The 18554-nt window shown below is 42.5% G+C and overlaps 1 protein-coding gene across 1 annotated transcript in view; it reads left to right on the top strand.

Moving 5' to 3' along the window:
* Positions 1 to 2219: 2219 nt before the first annotated feature.
* The window catches only part of LOC145394642 (5-exo-hydroxycamphor dehydrogenase-like), a 34135-nt gene continuing 17800 nt past the window's right edge, over positions 2220 to 18554 (top strand). Inside the window, exon 1 of the mRNA XM_080268423.1 lies at positions 2220 to 2307. Coding sequence (XP_080124549.1) covers positions 2220 to 2307 — 88 coding nt within the window. The remainder of the gene's footprint in view (positions 2308 to 18554) is intronic.

The raw sequence follows: 18554 nt of genomic DNA, 5'->3' as shown, positions 1-18554 counted from the left end.
ATCAGTATTTCAGTTTTCAATATTAGCATTTTGCACATTCAGTCTCAAGCTTCTAGAAAATGAGAGGGAGAATATCTGTACACGTAAAAAAAGTTATAAAAAAAAAATTCAGAATTTGATTTATCTCTGTTTTGGGTAATTACGAGTTGGTTAGTATTTCACACTGTTTTACTTATTTATTTATTTTATGTTTATAGAAAATGTGACGGGGGAATGGTGTATGTGAGAAAATAATTGCTTAACGTTTGAGCAACATTCTTTCACCATGACTATTTTCGCGTTCGTTTACCTGCGTGTTATTATTCTCTTTTCTTTTTTTATTAACAGCGTTGTATTTATTTTTTGGAATTTCTTTCGGAAAATGTGAGGGAAGGTTAATGTATGTGAAAAATGTGAAGAAATGAGCAATATCATCACCACCATATTTTTCTCAGTTATGATTTACCCGTCAGTTTATATCTTAAGCATCATTTTATTTTTGCATCTACCTCAGGTTTTTAGAAAATGAGGAGGGAGGATGAACAGATCTAAACAAAAAATCGCCTAACTTTTCAGGACCATTTTTCTCCCAATACTTATTTTTTTCCGCCATTTTCCTGTTCTGATATCCAAATGTGTGATTTATTTTAGGATCGAATTCTTTATTTTTTTAGCTTACCGAAAACGATATGGAGGATTTATACAGCGTCAACTCCTCGAACTGATTTTACAGCGAATTATTTTAACTATATTAAACTCATAGAAAGTGACAGATAGAAAGAATGAATATGTGAACTCAGCTAGATAAGAGAATCGATTATATTTTTCTATATCGCGCCTACAGAAAGTGACGAGAGATGGATTTATGTAAGTGGGCTCAGCCATTATGTTTGGGGATCCAGTGTCTTTTTTCTTTCTGTATAAAGCTTGTAGAAAGTGCCACTGAAATCTATTTAAGCTTTTGAACTCGATTTTATAAAAGAACGCAGTGTTTTGGTCTATTTTGGCCGAGCGAGGACGAAATTACTATTCTTTTCGTCTATACTAAGGTCATAGAAAGTGACATACAAGAGGATCTAAACAGACAAACTCAGCGACTTAACCAGAAAGTTTTTGTCCATATGAGCTACATAGAAAGTGACACAGAAAAGGATTTGAATAGGCAAACTCAGCGATACATATACCGAGACGTATATTTTTCTCTGCCCATCTCTAGCCGACGATAATAAGACAGAGGCAGAGATTTATAGAGGAAACTTTGCGTCTAAATAGTGAATAAATAAACAGGGGTCGGGCCAAAAGTCCAGTCTGGTCGGCTATCTGTTTGTGCCATCGAGGGAACAGGTGCCTCTCCCACCCAAACTGTTTATATACTGCGACCAGAGTGTGAGTGTGTGTGTGGGGTGGGTTGGGGTGTGTGTATAGTGGGGTGGTGTGAGTGTGTGTGTCAGTAGAGTGTCTAAGTGCAAGTGTGAGTGTGAGATTTTGAGTGTGTGTGTAAGGGAGAGTGGGGTGTGTGTTTAGGGGAGTATGGTGTGAATGTGGAATGTGTATGTGTGTGAGTTTGAGTGAGAGATCTTGTGTGTGTGTGTGTGTGTGTGTGTGTGTGTGTGTGTGTGTGTGTGTGTGTGTGTGTGACGTGGCAGCCGAGTATAGGATTATGGGTTAACTTAGAGTCGCAGATAGAGAGTGTACCGTGCCGATAATTATAAGAGTGTACGAGATAAGTTCAGTATGTAATCAGTATGTGCTTCTAATGTACCAATGAGTCCTAGGTGTGAATGGACACCTGTAATGTGGTGATTGGAATGTTTTTTTGTTTTTTGTTTTTTTTGCTTTCACTGTTCATCTTCTTAGAGAGAGAGAGAGAGAGAGAGAGAGAGAGAGAGAGAGAGAGAGAGAGAGAGAGAGAGAGAGAAAGTGAAAAGAATGGATTAATAAAAACGTAATTGTATGAAAAAATAGAGATTGTTTCTATTTTCTTCACTTTTCGATCTTTCTTAGGTAAAAAAAAAAAATCCGGTGGTGAAAAGACAAGGACAACCAAACGCTGAATGGATTAAGGGTTATGCAACAGGTGTGTGTGTGTGTGTGTGTGTGTGTGTGTGTGTGTGTGTGTGTGTGTGTGTGTGTGTGTAAGATGTTCCTGTGTATATGTGTGAAACGTATTGTGTGTGTGTGTGTGTGTGTGTAAGTCTATACATGTAAATAAGGTGGCACTGGAGAGAGGCTTAACGAGTATGTGGCACCTTAGAGGCAACACCACACTGACACCCGAGCCTTATATCCAGTCACCCAGCCACCCAGCCAGTCAGTGCCTCTCTGGACGTGAGTGGGAGTGTATACACTGCGCCACTAGAGGGTAGGAAACTGTGACAAGCCTCAGGAGTGGTCACGTACACCTTTTTCTCTCACCGTTCCTCGACCCCCCCACTCCTGTTGTTTCCTAGGCCTTCACTCTTATTAACCTGTCCTCCCTTTCTGCCCATCCACCTCTCTTCCTATTTAAATTTCTCTCTCTCTCTCTCTCTCTCTCTCTCTCTCTCTCTCATCAGCTACTGTTAAATGTTCTGTCCTGCACTTCCTTCATCAGTTATACTTCTGTTCCCTATAATCTTATCATCCCTCTTATCTCTACCTCTCTCTCTTCCTATTTCCTCCCTCCTGCCCCTCCATCCACTCATTTCATTCAATCACCACTCCCTCTCCCTCTCCCCCTTCACTACCCCTCTCTCTCTCCCTCTCCACTACCCTATTCTCTCCCTATCGTGCTCTCCACCACCTCTCTCTCCCTTTTCCACTTTCCCTCCCTCTCCCTACCTTGTCCTTCATCCCCGTTCTTTTCCCCACCTCCCTCTCCAACCCCCCCCCTCTCTCTCTCTCACACACACACACACACACACACACACACACACACACACACACACACACACACACACACACACACTTTTCTTCCCAGGTTCCCGTGAGAAAGTGACAGGTGAACCAAGTACAGTGAACCCCTTGAGCACGATAAGCCTCCACGAGTAGATAAAGAAATAAACAAGTAGTTAAACAGGAAGATAAGCAAGTAAACAAAAACAAACAAACAGACTAATCATGGTCACTTGCACGGACAGCCGATAGCAACTTCAGCTGTCAAGGGTGAGTCGGGGGGGGGGCGGTGAGGCTTAGGTTCTTCGAGGGTGAACTGAACGTATGAGTCAAGTGAACGTGCAATGGGTTACGTTCATATGTTAAGGTGACGTGAACGTGAATGTGTTTGTGAGCTGAACGTGCACTGAGTAACGTTCATTTGTTAGGGGTGAGGTGAACGTATATGCGATGAGTAAAGTGAACGTGCAGTGAGTAACGTTCATATGTTAAGGGTGAGTCGTGGGGGAGTGAGGCTTACGTTCTTTTTCTGTGCTGAGTAAACGTTTTCTGTGCTGTGAGTAAACGTTTTCTGTGCTGTGAGTAAACGTTTTCTGTGCTGAGTAAACGTTTTCTGAGGTGTGAGTAAACGTTTTCTGTGCTGTGAGTAAACGTTTTCTGTGCTGTGAGTAAACGTTTTCTGTACTGTGAGTAAACGTTTTCTGTACTGTGAGTAAACGTTTTCTGTGCTGTGAGTAAACGTTTTCTGTGCTGTGAGTAAAGTGAACGTTGTCTATGTTCCGTAAAGTGGAAGTGAGAGTGAGTTTTATGAATCATGGAGTGGGGTAAACGTTCAGTGTGTCGTGAATAATGTAAACGTCCTTCTTTTGTGAGTATACTGAACGTTCCCTGCTGTGAGTGAACGTTCATTGTGCTATGTGTAAAATGAACGTAATATTGTGTGTGAACGGCTGTGTCATACGCCTCAGAAACCATCACTTGAACGCCTCATTGTAGCGTGATATGAGAAGCGTGAAGGAATGTGACACAAGGCGAAAGCTGGGAGAAGGAGAGCAACACCAACAGCAAGAGTGTAGCGGTGGTGATCTAGACTGTTTATGTAGTGAGGTGTAGGTGTAGCCATAACCACGCTGGCACAGGAAGCCCCGTAGCACCTCTTCTGTAGCGATTTATTTTGCGTAGCGTCCTAGCGATCTGTCATAACGAGAAAGTTAGATGCAGAACAACAACGTCAACAATAATAACAACAGCAAGAGTGAGGTGTAAGTGAGGCTGCAGTCCCGCTGGCACAGGAGCCTCCGTAGTCCCTCTTCCTTAGCGATTTATTTTGTGTTTGTTAGTATCATTCCCTCATCGAATTATTTCGTGTTTTGAACAGGGATTTCATTTTCTTTCCTTGCATTTGTTCATTATCGATTTTGTTTTTTATGTCGTAGTATCTCTTCCTTAGCTATTTATTTTGTCTTTAGTTGTGCCTGTTCATTGGCGATTAATTTTTCTTTTGTAATCCCTCTTCCTTAGCGATTTATTTTTTGTTTTGTAATCCCTCATTCTTAGCGATTTATTGTGTCCTCCGTCGCACCTCTTCCTTGGCGATTTATTTTTCCTATTACACTTTAACATGCACACTTATGTTATTGATACAACATATGTCGATACTAAAAAAGATATAAAAAGGATATAAATAACATACAGGAGAATATTAAATTGTAATGTGCAAAATAAATCGCTAAGGAAAAAGTACCAAGGAAAACACAGACAAGAGAACTGTGGTTGTGTTGTGGCAGGGTACTTGAAGTGAGAGATGGGTGAGGTGGAGTGGGGGGAGAGGGATGAAAGTGGAGTGGAGGGCAGGTGGAGAGATGGATGGAGAGAGGGGAGAAGTGGACAGGTGGATGGAGAGAGGAAAAGACTGGAGGGTAGATGGAGAGATGGAGAAAGTGGTGGATATTTAGAGAGGTAGATGAAGAGAGGAGAGATGAGTGGAGGAAAAACGAAGATGTGAATGGAGAGAGAGAGAGAGAGAGAGAGAGTGGATGTCAGGTGGAGAGGCTCAGGCAAAGTGACGTGGTTGAGTAATGCAGGATATCCGTAGTGGGGGGTAGGTAGGATGGGGTGGGGGAGAGGAGGGATTGGGGAGGGTGGGGAGAGAGAGGAAAGGGGAGGCAAGATAGGGGAGAGAGAGGAGAAGGGTGAGGCTGGGTGGGGGAGAGGAGGGATGAGGCAGGATGGGGTGAGAAGGGGTGAGGCAGTGTGGTGGAGGGGAGGGATGAGGTATAATGGGAGAGAGAGAGTGGAAGGGGGAGGCAAAACGGGGGAGAGGAGGAGTGAGGCAGGGTGGGGGAGGACAGGTGAGGCAGCGTAGAAGAGTATATGGGTGTGGTAGGGAGGTGAGGAGGGGTGAGGCAGTGTGGGGGTGAGGAGGGACAGAGGAGGAGTGAGGCTGGGTGAGGGGAGGGGAGGGATGTGATGGGGTGTGGAGGGAGAGAGGAAGGGAAGAGAAAAAGCAGAGTGGGATGATGGATGGAGAGAGTGGATAGAGAGAGTGGAGAAGATGGAGTGGAGAGGGAAGGGTGAGAGGGCAAGGTTGGTGAAAAAGAGAAGTGAGGATGGGAGTGGAGAGGAGAGGGATGAAAATGGGGTGGTGAAGAGGGTAGTGAAGTGAGAGGGTTGGGGAGGTGGATAGCAAGAAAGGAAGGGGGGTAGAGTGGAGAGGGAAGGAGAAAATGAGTGTGTGTGTGAGAGAGAGAGTGGAAGTGGAGCTGTGTGTTGAGTGAATAGAAGATGTGGGGGTAAGGATAGGGAGAGAAAGAGAGAGAAGGGAGGGAGAGAGAGAGAGAGAGAGAGAGAGAAACGAGATGCTGTCACTCCTAACTCCTACCAACAGACACGGGATTGCCTGCCCCCCCCTTCCATCCCTATTCTCAACGGGTTAGGAGGCTTTATATCACCAACAACTCTTTCAGATCGAGGACACATTTTTAATTTTATGCATTTTATCTCTAGACGATTTTATTCATCTTAGGAGAGGCTGTAGGTGTTAAATATAGCTTTCTTTATCTCACACGGGCTCTCCCAAAAACTGAATAAAATCGTCTGGAAGTAGCAAGAACGAATCAGTAAAACACGTTACAGGACGGAAGGAGTTGGGAAATTTGCTATGCCTGTTACACCGTCACTGCTAAAACCCATTACTCTGTGAAAAATCGTCTGACAATACCTGGAATAAAGGTGACATGGCTGCATCACACTGACCGCACCACTACTAAGACTTGCTTATACCTGCAGACTTACACTAGACGATTTTGATTTAAGCTAGAAAGGTATTACATAGTCTGTCTGTTTTTCATTTGACAAAGATTCATAGCCCTGTTTCAGCTTAGCTTTAGTCTCATGCAGCTACGGCTTAGTTTTTGAGTTGTGGCACTGACCTAGTTCCGTTAGATGAAAACAAACCAAGTACAGTAGACAAAAGCTTAATGATTATAGGAAGAATAAACTAAGAAAAAAAAAAGACGTCATCGCCGTGAAAAGATTGTCACCATATCAATGGAAAATTAAAGGAGACAATTTCGAATCCCTTCAGCATAAGAGATCTCCCATACTCTGAATAACCTAAATGAACAACGTAACTAAAACACAATCACTTGGTTTTAACTCATGCAAAAAATGGGCGTTTCCGTTCTGTTGGGGTTAATGTTTTGAATGATATCTGTAATACCCGAATGTCGACGTGGTTTGCATTTACAACACACTGACTGTTCATTATCTCTGCAAGCGAGGATGGACGGAGGCTATGTTTTTACCCGTGTTTGTTTGCGTGTTGGTCTGTGTACACGATATCTTAAGAAGTTATTGTCAGCGTTCAAGGAAATCTTGTGGATAGGTGGGCAGAGGGTCAGGGAAGAGCTGATTAGATTTTGAGGTGGAGCTGCTTCCGGATGCAGGAATATATCATTAATTTTATTAGCTTCCTGTAAGCCAAGGAACCATTTACAACGCTGGGTGGTAACCATATAACCAAACCATACGTGCTCCCTACGTGTCAAGTGGGTTGGTGGAGGGTTAGTGCCCCTCCCTGTAAAACAAATAACTCAGAGTCAAATGGCCACCCCGTACGGGATTATGGCGTCTGGCAAAAGAAGAAAAGAAGAAGAAGACGGAAGGATGCGCCCTCTGTCTAAGACCTCATAATTATTTAACCATATGAGACCGAGTAATTATTCGTCTGTTAGGGAAAAGATATCGCAGAAGTAAATTATAGACTGGGTGGAGGTATGAGCTTTGTGAGCGCTTACTAGTTTTTCATATGCATAGATAAATCAGTGAAAAATGGTGCTAGGGACTTGTTAACCCCAAGAAAACTCCCCTCCCCCCTCTGTCTGTCTGTCTCTCTCTCTCTCTCTCTCACACACACACACACACACACACACACACACACACACAAAGACAGGCATCCCTTATCACACACCTGCCGGCACAGTCAGGCTCACCACAGGCTCCTCTCTCTCTTTTGCCAAGCAAGGAGAGGCCCTGGTGTACTGTTGCACTGAAGGATAGTCATATAGATATACTTTATATGTACCGGTATATATTTTTAATGCAGAGATAAAGGCTGAGAACCTGCGAAACTTGCTCCTTCCAAAGACCACTGGAAACACACACACACACACACACACACACACACACACACACACACACACACACACACACACACTGATGAGATACTTCTGAGTAGAATATTCAAACTTAATATGGATATTCCTTTACTGACTTTTTTTTTTTAATTTGGTACCGAAACTTAATTAGTCGACTACGTTCATTAGACCTACAGTAATTAAAGAAAATCACTGTTATTTTTGCTGCAGGACACACCATTTTAAGTTAGTGAAATAAAATTGTCGAATTGGTGATGATAAATCTGGTGAACGATCAATAGGCGAGTTAGCTTCTTTTTTTTTTTTTTTTTTTAAAGAGATATGCCTCCACTATCTGACCTTAGTATCCATAATAGGGATTTATCCAACTGAAGTATGAAGTGCAGTATGAAATGCAGTACTTAGTCACAGTCTTCTCCGGATGATTTTTTTTTTTCATTTATCTCTGCTCTTTTTTTTCTTTTCTTTTTTTGTCTTTTTTTTTTTTTCATGGGGAAGTGCGAGAGAAATGCCAGCAGTCGAGAACACTTTTAAAAATTTTTCTAGCTAACCCGACCTTTTTATATAGCTTAGGATACAACTATAAAATTGAAGAGACTCGTACGGGCTATAACTAACTTCAGCAGATAGAAAATTTACTCCTGAACTGAAAAAAAATAATGTATACGTTGTTCACTTTAACTTGACGTAAAATTGCCATCTCTCCATCCTGAATGCTGAGCTATAGCAAGAGGTCAGCACTAAAATATGCCGCTAGTAACGAAGAAGTGCTGTGGAATGGATGTAGGGTCTTAGTGTCGTCTTTTTCTGGGACTGAACGACGGAAATACTGACTGGGAAAGGACGAAAATCTCAGCCAAGTTAAGGTGATCGAGGTATAGTAAAGGGAAGAAGTAATTAAAGAATGATGCAGAAAGGTTGATGCAGTTTCTCTCTCTCTCTCTCTCTCTCTCTCTCTCTCATTCCAGTCCTTCCCGCCTATCCCATTTGTTAATGAGAAAGAAAATTAAAATGATAACCATGATATTGCATTTTTTCCCTAGCTGACATCGAACATTTTTTTTTTTTAATCCGAGAGAAATCTTATGCAGTCGAAATTTTAATCCCTTCAGTCCGACGACGCATTTTTCATTATATTCTTGCTACGTCCAGACGATTTTATTCAGCTTTGGGCAGGCTATTCGACCTGGGGAGGGTTAGATGCAGCCTTCATTCACCCCTTCACTATCAAGAAGTCTCCCGAAATATGCTGAATAAAATCGTCTGGTGGTGGCAAGAATAAAATGAGAAAATGCATCATCGTCGATCTCTCTCTCTCTCTCTCTCTCTCTCTCTCTCTCTCTCTCTCTCTCTCTCTCTCTCTCTTTTCCATGCAGTCAATTCCAGGGTCCACTTAATCAATGCCTTTCCGGCTGTGTCTTGCCATTTATCAGGCGGTCATGCTGATATCTTCCTCATCGCTTCTTTTTGACTTCTTGAGCTGTTGTTCTCGTGTCCGCCTCTGTTGTTTTCTGCCCCTTCCACCTGTCTTCCTCTTTGTCTTCTTTGCCGTATCTTTTTTTGCTCACATTACTCCTTTGTCTATGCTACCTCTGCTTCTTCCCCTGTCATCCTTTCGCTCAGTCCTCTTCGTCTTCTGTCTTTTATTTCCCTTCTTTGCATCTTTTTATTCATTTTTCTTCCTCGTCTGTGTTCCTTTGACTCGCTTTCACTGTCTTTACCCTGGTCATTCTTCGTTACCTTCTGTTTCTCTCGACTGCTTTTGTATTCTTTTTTTCTTTTGTTTCTTCCATCGCCCTCTATTTCTTGTTCCTTTGCCTTCTTCCATGTTCGATCGCACTTCTTTCCTTTATTTTCTGTCTGTTCTTTGTTTTTATAGTCATTTTTCTTGCTCTATATTTCTCTGTATCCTCTCTATAACGCTTCTTCGTGACGGGCATCATATTCTAGTGTTAATTGTTACAGCTGAGGATTCAAGATGAAGAGATGCCAATTTTACGCTAAGGTAAAGAGAGTATAGCAGAGTATAGTAAGCTGTCTGTCTGTCTGTCTGTCTGTCTGTCTCTCTGTCTGTCTGTCTCTGTCTGTCTGTCTGTCTGTCTGTCTGTCTCTCTCTCTCTCTCTCTCTGTCTCTCTCTCTCTCTCTCTCTCTCTCTCTCTCTCTCTCTCTCTCTCTCTCTCTCTCTCACTCTAAGCAAACAGGAAGATGTCGTTTGCGATTCATAAACTGAGAAACTGTTTTGACTTTTTAGACTTGCTCCGATGAGTGCCTAGTTTCGGATCTGCATAAACCTACTTAGGCCTGAATAACAAACAGTGCAAGTTAAAGGTTATGGGAGGGAATGGGGAATCGAGTCTTATCATCATCATCAACATCATCATCATCAACAACATCACCATCATCATCATCATCATCATCATCCTATTTCAATCTCAGTATGTGGAGTAGATTTCAAAAAGTATCATCATCATCATCATCATCAACAACAACAACAACAACAACAACAACATCACCATCATCACCATCATCATCATCATCAACAACATCACCATCATCATCATCATCATCATCATCATCCTATTTCAATCTCAGTATGTGGAGTAGACTTCAAAAAATATGATCATCATCATCATCATCGTCCAAGAACAGGAGCAGGGAAATAGTAACATCTTAAACCTCTTCACTGCGAGGATGTTACAAATAATCTATCATTCTAACACTCCTATAATTTCTCCAGCTTGGGGGAGGTGTCTGGCAGAGAAAGGATTATAATGAAGGGCCTGGTTTAAAATAATACAATGAATCAGGCAAAGAATTTATGGTTTAAGAGAGAGTGAAGCAACATTCCAGCTATGAGAGAGAGACAGAATAATATGTTAGCCTAAGCGTGGAGAAGAAAGATTTGAATTACTACTTAATGACGACCCGAGTTTTAATCATTTAGACAAGCAATTTTTTTCTGAGTCTCAATCTTCACCCTAGAATACGTCTCGCAGTGTCAATGTTACCTCAAGGTCCCCATTTGTTCTGAGTGAAGAGTGTGAAGGAAGTTAGGGGGAGGATAAGCCTTTGATCCAGTTAGAGACCTGTATTTCCTGTATACTAAGCACTCCACAAATATAAGCAGAGGGGGAGACGAGGAAAGAGGTCAGGAGGTACGTTCAGCACAGTGATCTTTCTCAGAGTAAAGCGTCATCTTCATCATCATTACCATCATCATCATCATCACCACTGTAAATATCACTATCTTCCCTCTCCTCCTCGACCTCCCCTTCCTTCCTCCTCATTATCATCATCATAATTATTGCCACCATCATTAATGTCATCATCATCATCATCATCATCATCATCACCCAAAAACAGAAGCAGAAACGGAAAACCACATAAGAGAGAGAAAAAAACACATTATAACTCCCAACAAATTCCTTCATCTCTCTATCCCTTCCTTCCAATTTCCTCCATTTCTTCCAGGTACCTTCCTTTCTCGTCGTAGTTTCCTCCTTTCTTCCTTCATCCTCTTCTCACCCTCCTAATTCCCTCTGTCTCTCCTTTCCTCTCCCCAGCTTTCCTCCTTTCCTTCCCCTCCTTCCTATACAACATTCTCCTTGTATCTCAATTTGTTCTATCTTTACCACATTCCTTCATCTCTCTCTCTCTCTCTCTCTCTCTCTTTCCTTTCCTGTTGCTCCTGCCTGTGACATCAACACCTGGCTTCCACCTTCAGTATCGATTACTCCCCCAACCTGTTGTGCTTGGGCCTCCTCTTCTTCACTTACCTCCTTTCCTCCGCCTCCTCTTTCACCTTCCCTACCTTCCTCTTCCTCTTTTTCCTCCTGACTCCCCAATCCTCTCCTCTTTTTCCCTACCTTCCTCTTCCCTCATGTTACCCCCTCTACGGATACTCTTTTTTCCTATTTCCTTTCCTCCCTCCCCTCCCTCTTTTCCTTCCCTCCTCTCACCTCCTCTACTGATACTCTACTTCTATCTCCATTCCTCCCCCTCCCCCTCCTTTCCTACCTTCTCTTATCTCCTACCAACCCCTCTATGGATAATATTCTCCTCATACTTCCCCTTCTCCACCCCTCTTTTTCTCCTTATTTTCATCACCCCTCTTACTGTCCCTTCTTATCACTTTGCATGGACCATTAATTCACCTTACTGAAATAACACACAATTATTTTATTTTTGTGAGGAAAATTCCAGTATCTAATGGGTAAAAAATAACGTCTAGATTCACCCTTGGAATATATGAAGGATGCTACTGAGAATAAAGCAGTGATAATCTTTATATCACCAATTGCGTCCGTGGCAGAGAAAGTGTTCCAATACCACCATCTTTAGTGATCTGAACCTATAGAAGCCTTGATGTGGAACCCTTATACTCCTATTTTTTGCGTATCTGTCTATCTGCCTGTCTATCTATCTATCTGTCTATTAAACTAGCTACCTATCTGTATTTGTTTATCTGTCTATATAAACTACAGACGTGTATAACTCAAGGTAGAGAGAGAGAGAGAGAGAGAGAGAGAGAGAGAGAGAGAGAGAGAGAGAGAGAGATTAATGGCAGTAAAAGCAGTATGAGGCACAGTGGTCATCGAAGAATAATCAAGATATCGGAAAAAATTGTACTTTTTATAACAGTGAAATCTAGTGTAGGTGTGGGTGTGTAGGGAAAGTGTGTGTGTGTGTGTGTGTGTGTGTGTGTGTGTGTGTGTGTGTGTGTGTGTGTGTGTGTGTGTGTGTGTGTGTGTGTGTGTGTTTGGGTACGTGTGAGTGTGTGTGATATAGTAGTATACATGTTGGAGATATAGCTCTCTTCTGTTTCCCCTCCCCACCCTTTCCCCACCTCCCCTCCCCACCCTCTCCCCACCTCCCCCTCCCCCAACACCTCTGTTTACAATCACACCCACCAATGTTTATTTCTTTACTGATCCTCTCTCCTCTCCTTCCCCCTCCCCTCACTTTCCTGTTGTCCTCTTCCACCTTCCCCCGACTCCCCTCCCCCTCCAGTCACCCTCTCATTCCACTTCCCCCTTCACCTCCCCACCCTTCTCCTCCCCTTTCCCACCCCTTCAGTCCCCTTATCCTGCCACTTCCTCTTCTTGTCTTCTTCCTTCCATTCTCCCTCTCATTCCCACCCCCTTCTCCTTCTCCGCCTCATGCCTCCCCCTTCCATGCACTCCACTTCTCTTCCCTCTTCCCTCCTCTACCCCCTCACTCTTCAACCCCCCTCCTCTGCTGCCCTCCTCCTCGTCCTCTTCCTCCTCCTCCTCCTCCTCCAGTCTCATGTAGTTCTACTGCCTGCCTGCTCTAGTTCAGCCTTGACCCTTGAGCACGAGTGTTTTCTCCTTACTGAATAAAATCGACAGGCGGAAGCAAGGATAAAAAACAAGTCATTCTCTCTCTCTCTCTCTCTCTATTATGCAAATAGCCAAATACTTGTGTCACAACTTTTAATTAACATCAAAATTTCTCAGGTACGCCTCCGTCCACTCTGTCTCTCACGAACCCTGTGTTTCTGGTGCGATTATTATTATTATTATTATTATTATTATTATTATTATTATCACTATTATTACACTTTTTTCTTTTTCTTCAGGATTATCTATGTTATCTAATCAACTGGGTATTCATTCTTATTTCTCTTTCTTTATTTCATCCCCAACCGATCTAAAACACAGACACATACACACACACACACACACACACACACACACACACACACACACACACACACACACACACACACACACACACACACGCAGTATCTTACCTCTCTTTAACCTTGTATATATACATACGTGTGCAGTCAATATCCTCTCTATCTTTGGACTATCACCTTACGTCTAATCTGCTTTCAAGCCCTCTTCACATATCCTCTCTCTCTCTCTCTCTCTCTCTCTCTCTCTCTCTCTCTCTCTCTCTCTCACTAGCTTTCTGGTTGTCTCGATGCTTTTTTATCTCTACCTATCATGTCGTCCTCATTTTCTTCTGCCTCTTCTTTCCTCTCAACACCCTCCTTTCCTTCATGCTTCATAAATCTTTCTTGCTTCCCATCCCTTTTTTTCCCTCTCTTTGCACTCCCTTTCCTCCCTGTCCACCTTTCTTCCAAGTTCCTCCTCTCCCTCTGCTTGTCTCACGCACCCCTCTTTGCCTCCCTCCCATCCACTTCTCATTTATCTCTCCCTCTCTCACCTCCTTCTGCCTCCCCTCCTTCACCATCCTCCTCCATCAACCCCTCCTTTCCTCCCACCTCTACCTCCACTCTCCTTTCCTGCCCCCTCTCTGCTACCACACTTCTGCCTCACTTCACACCCACCTCTCTACTCTCTCCATCACCACTATCACTCTCCTTCCCCCCTAGACCACAACTTCTCGACCACCCGACTCCCTCACCATCCTTCTCTGCCATCTACCTCCACCGTCCCTTCCACAATCACTCCACCCCCCCCCCTCCAACACCACCTCACCACACACCTGCCACCACTACCTGATATAAATTGTATCTTTTACGCCGTGACTTTCCCTCACTTCTAAAATTCGTAACTGGAGCACTTCCACTTGCCTCTCACACCTGCTGGCTCGTTACACATATTTGTTGCTGTACTCACTCCCTAGTACCCCACCCCCCCTCTCTTACACACACACACACACACACACACACACACACACACACACACACACACACACACGATGCAGTAGGTTAACAAACTCTGCTCACCAAGCATTCAATTTACATACCTGGAAAAGCATACACATCTGTTGAAGCGTGCGTGGGCTTCAACAGATGTGCATTAAACATAAGCAGACACCCCACACACACACACATAGATAGATAGATGGGTAAATAGATTGATATGGATAGATAGATAAATAATCAGATTAATAAATATATATATATATATATATATATATATATATATATATATATATATATATATATATATATATATATATATATATGGCTATAGCTATATCTTTCTTTCTATCTATCTATCTATCTAGATAAATAGATAGATAATTAGATAAATAAATGGATAAATATATTGATAGATAGATAGATCGGAAAAAAGCACAGTGTTGTTGTTGCAAATCACTTCACATTTACGCACTCACACACTCATGAGCTGGTGTTGCAGGCAGCCTCAGTGCTGTATACGAAATCAGTTTTTGTGTACAGACATCTTTTGCTGTGTATCGTCAACAAACTGAAGCAGCAGGACGCCACCCCCACGCTGAGCTACAAGGAACCACACACAAAGGCCGCGTCTCTGGCAGTAGGCTTGGAGGGCCCCTCACGTCAACACCAAATAACACCCACAACATTTATCACCAAACATAACTCGCTGTTGATTTTAGTTTTGTAGTCACATGATTTATCACTGGTCATAACTCCTTGCAATCCTGTTTTTACATTCATAGTATTTACCATTGGAGTTAACTCGTTGCGGATTTCATTTATCTGTTATGAGTAATAAATAAGAACAGTGACTCGAGAAAAAGGCCTGGGAGTGGGGGGACGGACAACACTACAGCTTGGTTAGTTAGAGTCTTCAGTGTAGGCTTGGACTGAGGTGAGGTACAATCGCACTAGGAAGTAATGTCACAAACTTCAGTGATTTTCAGTGGACTTGTAACATCACTTAATAGCACAACCGTACAGTACAGTCGCGGACATAAATACCAGTATACCTCACTGCGATAAATAGTGGTAGTGCACAATGATTTTTGGGATCCAGTAACCCAATCTTCGGAATCCAAAAAGCTTTACAGAATATTGGTGTCAGAGTTTCATTATTGTTGGACTAAAGAAAATTTATTCGAGTCTGCAACTGGACTTTTATACTTCCTAAGTCTTTGTATATTGCCGCTGTATAAAGGCAAGGGTAACAAAAGGGAAGTTTTATCAAGGGTAGTCCATACATAACATTCCTCTTCGCACTTCGCCTGGGGTTATCTTGTTTGCTACGAGGAAGACTCAGGTAGGGTTGTCAATATCCATCCTGCACCACATCATTTCTTACTCTCACTCACGCCCACACCAGTAGACTGAGCCGTATCCCGCAATACATAATATACCGCTTGGTGAGTTGCTAGTGGAGCGCTGTTTACACCTGGAAAGTGTATGGTCATTTCTCTGCCTACTCTTTTTTCACTTTCTTCCATAACATCTTAATATAATGGTTTTTGCTTTCTTTAAGTTCCTGTCAACACATCTCACTCTTATTACACTGCTCACTCTTTTTTTTCCCTCTATTTTTTTTTTCACATCCTGCAAAAACTATCCCAATTATTCTACTATACCCTGAGCTCTTCATACACTCTCTCCAACTCTTCTCCTCGCCACTCCTTATATCCCCAGTCTTATTTACATATCCTGTCGCCTCCTGTCAGTCCAGCGCCTTGTTTTCTTTGCTTGCCGGCCATTCCCTGTTTGCCTCCTTTTTTTTGCTCCCTCTGCTTTCTCTCACCTCCTTATTCCACTAAGCTATCTCCTCGACTTCCTTTCCCATCCCTCGCACTACGCACCTCCTAACTCGCACCACATACTCCTTCCTTGAAAATATATTGAAGAGAAGGATTACTTGATAACACGGACTGGCTCATAGATAGAGTGTCCAGCAAATACCCTAATAATCAGTTCATAATTATGGGAGTCAAAAGTCGGTTTGTATATAAGTACCAAATACAACCATTACTAGTGAAACCTCTGATTATACTGTGTGATTTACTTGGAATATACTTATCCAAAAAGACATGATATATACATGACTAGGGATCATATTCAAATATTTATTTTAGACACATTAATCCACAAATACAACGGGTCATATACAGAAAACGACTATACTCCGTTCACTTTAGGCAAAAAATTATCTCTTCATATTGCTTTCTGATTTTATACCAACCAATTGACATTATATTATATTAGGTATGAAGAAGCACCATAAATAGATGTAGAACAGAAAGACTGAATTATTTGCCAATGATCAAAGTTAAATAAGCCCATAGGGGTCGTAAATATCCTCTTAGTTAAAATAAATGAACTGTAGTAATAAATAATGCACGGGCAATATTGATGTATTAATTAAATATTCTTAAATGGTCCTAAACCAACTTGGGAATATTAGCTTACGTGTCTCTAATGGCGAGGTCTAGTTCATCAGCAGGATAATAGGATATTATTCATTTACTGAATTTGTATATCTAGATGTAACTAGTCATTAGTCTGCTCATCCCCTTTTCGAGGTTCTGTCAGACAAGCATTCAACCAGTTTAATATATCATCTGAGAAAATGTAACAAGATTTCTGTTGACGTGTAGATATATGTAACATGTAGAACGTCTCAGATTACATTAGTGATTACTCCAGATACACACACACACACACACACACACACACACACACACACACACACACACACACACACACACACACACACACACACACACACAGACCAGACATCCATATCTGTGTGATCAGGAACCTCAAGTCTTTTCCTTCTGCAGGCACTTCTGACCGCTGCCTACTGCTTCACCTCCACCCTCCTCGCCTCATCAGTCTTGTCTGCCTCACCATCATCACTCACACCTCCTTCCCTTCCCCCCACTTCCCCCTCATCACTCATCCTTAACCTATCTTATTTTTAACATCATCACTCACACCTTCCCCCCCTCCCTCACCCCCCATCTCTCATCATTCATTCTTTATCCCTCTAGATCAAGCATTATCATTCTTCCCTTTCCCCCTCCTCCTCACCCCCCTCCTTCTCCCTTCTACATACTTCCCTCTCTCTCCCTCTCATTATCACACCACCTCCTCCCCTCCCCTCCCTCACCACCCCTATCATCACACATCTTTAGTCCCTCTTACTTATATCATCACTCACACATTCCCCTCCTTCACCATTATCCTTCTCATCACTCATCTACAGTCCCTTGTGATGATGATGATGATGATGATGATGATGATGAATTGTTCCTTTCACTTCTTTGCGTACTCTCTCTCTCTCTCTCTCTCTCTCTCTCTCTCTCTCTCTCTCTCTCCTTCATCTTCCTCTTAGCTCCCGTCTCTTCCTGTCTTCACAGATGACCAAACAATTCATCCTCTTAAAATCCACAAGCAAGAAACAAATAACAACACTTTCCTTTCACTTCTCTGCCTACAGTCTATTCTCTCTCTCTCTCTCTCTCTCTCTCTCTCTTTCCTCTCAGGTGCCTCAAACAACTCTCATTCTCTCAGGAAATAAGTCTCACATAAACAACAACTCTCATAAAAATCTGCATAATCAGAACTGGGCCCGTATTCTCGTTGGTTAAGGAGTCTCCCTAACATCTTTTCCTAAGCGATTTATTCCACTTATTACCTCCAGCCGTCTTCTTCTGCGTGAAATTAATCTGATATCGCCATACTCTGCATATGTAACGTACAGAACGATATTAGCCGGCCGTATCGAAAAAAAGAAGTTGGTAAGGAAGAGATGTTATGGCCATCTGTGTCCTGGAATAAATAGGTAAGGAAGAGGTGTTAGGGAGCTTCCTTCACTGACGAGGATGCAAACAAGAACCTCCCACAACCAGAGTCAGGCAGCCAAAGAATATTCACAGGTTACAGGATCTTCTCGTTCAATTACCACTTGTCTTACTGTAGGGAATAGTCGATATTTAGAAAGCCTGGTTTGCCTTAATCCCTTTAGTTCGGCTGTGTTTTTTTATCTTACTCTTATCTCCAGACGATTTCATTCAACCCAACAACAAATTCTAGTAGTGAAAAGGTTAATGTAGGCTGTGTTTATTCCTGTCAGTTCTGGAAGCCTCATCTGAGCTAAACGAACCGTCTGGGGGCAGCACACACACACACACACACACACACACACACACACACACACACACACACACACACACACACACACACACACTGGTAAAACGTACATAAAAGAGCTAAAAGGTGCACATAGTCAAGGCTAAACCGGTGTCGGTGCACGTCGATGGCTGAGAATTATGCTATACAATAAAACTTTATGACCCTCTTGTGTACCAAC

The sequence above is a fragment of the Coenobita brevimanus genome, chromosome 28 (assembly GCF_032717465.1).
Source record: "Coenobita brevimanus isolate Jiangsu-jjx chromosome 28, ASM3271746v2, whole genome shotgun sequence".
NCBI classification, from domain to species: domain Eukaryota; kingdom Metazoa; phylum Arthropoda; class Malacostraca; order Decapoda; family Coenobitidae; genus Coenobita; species Coenobita brevimanus.
This window is presented reverse-complemented; position numbering and strand designations above follow the sequence as displayed.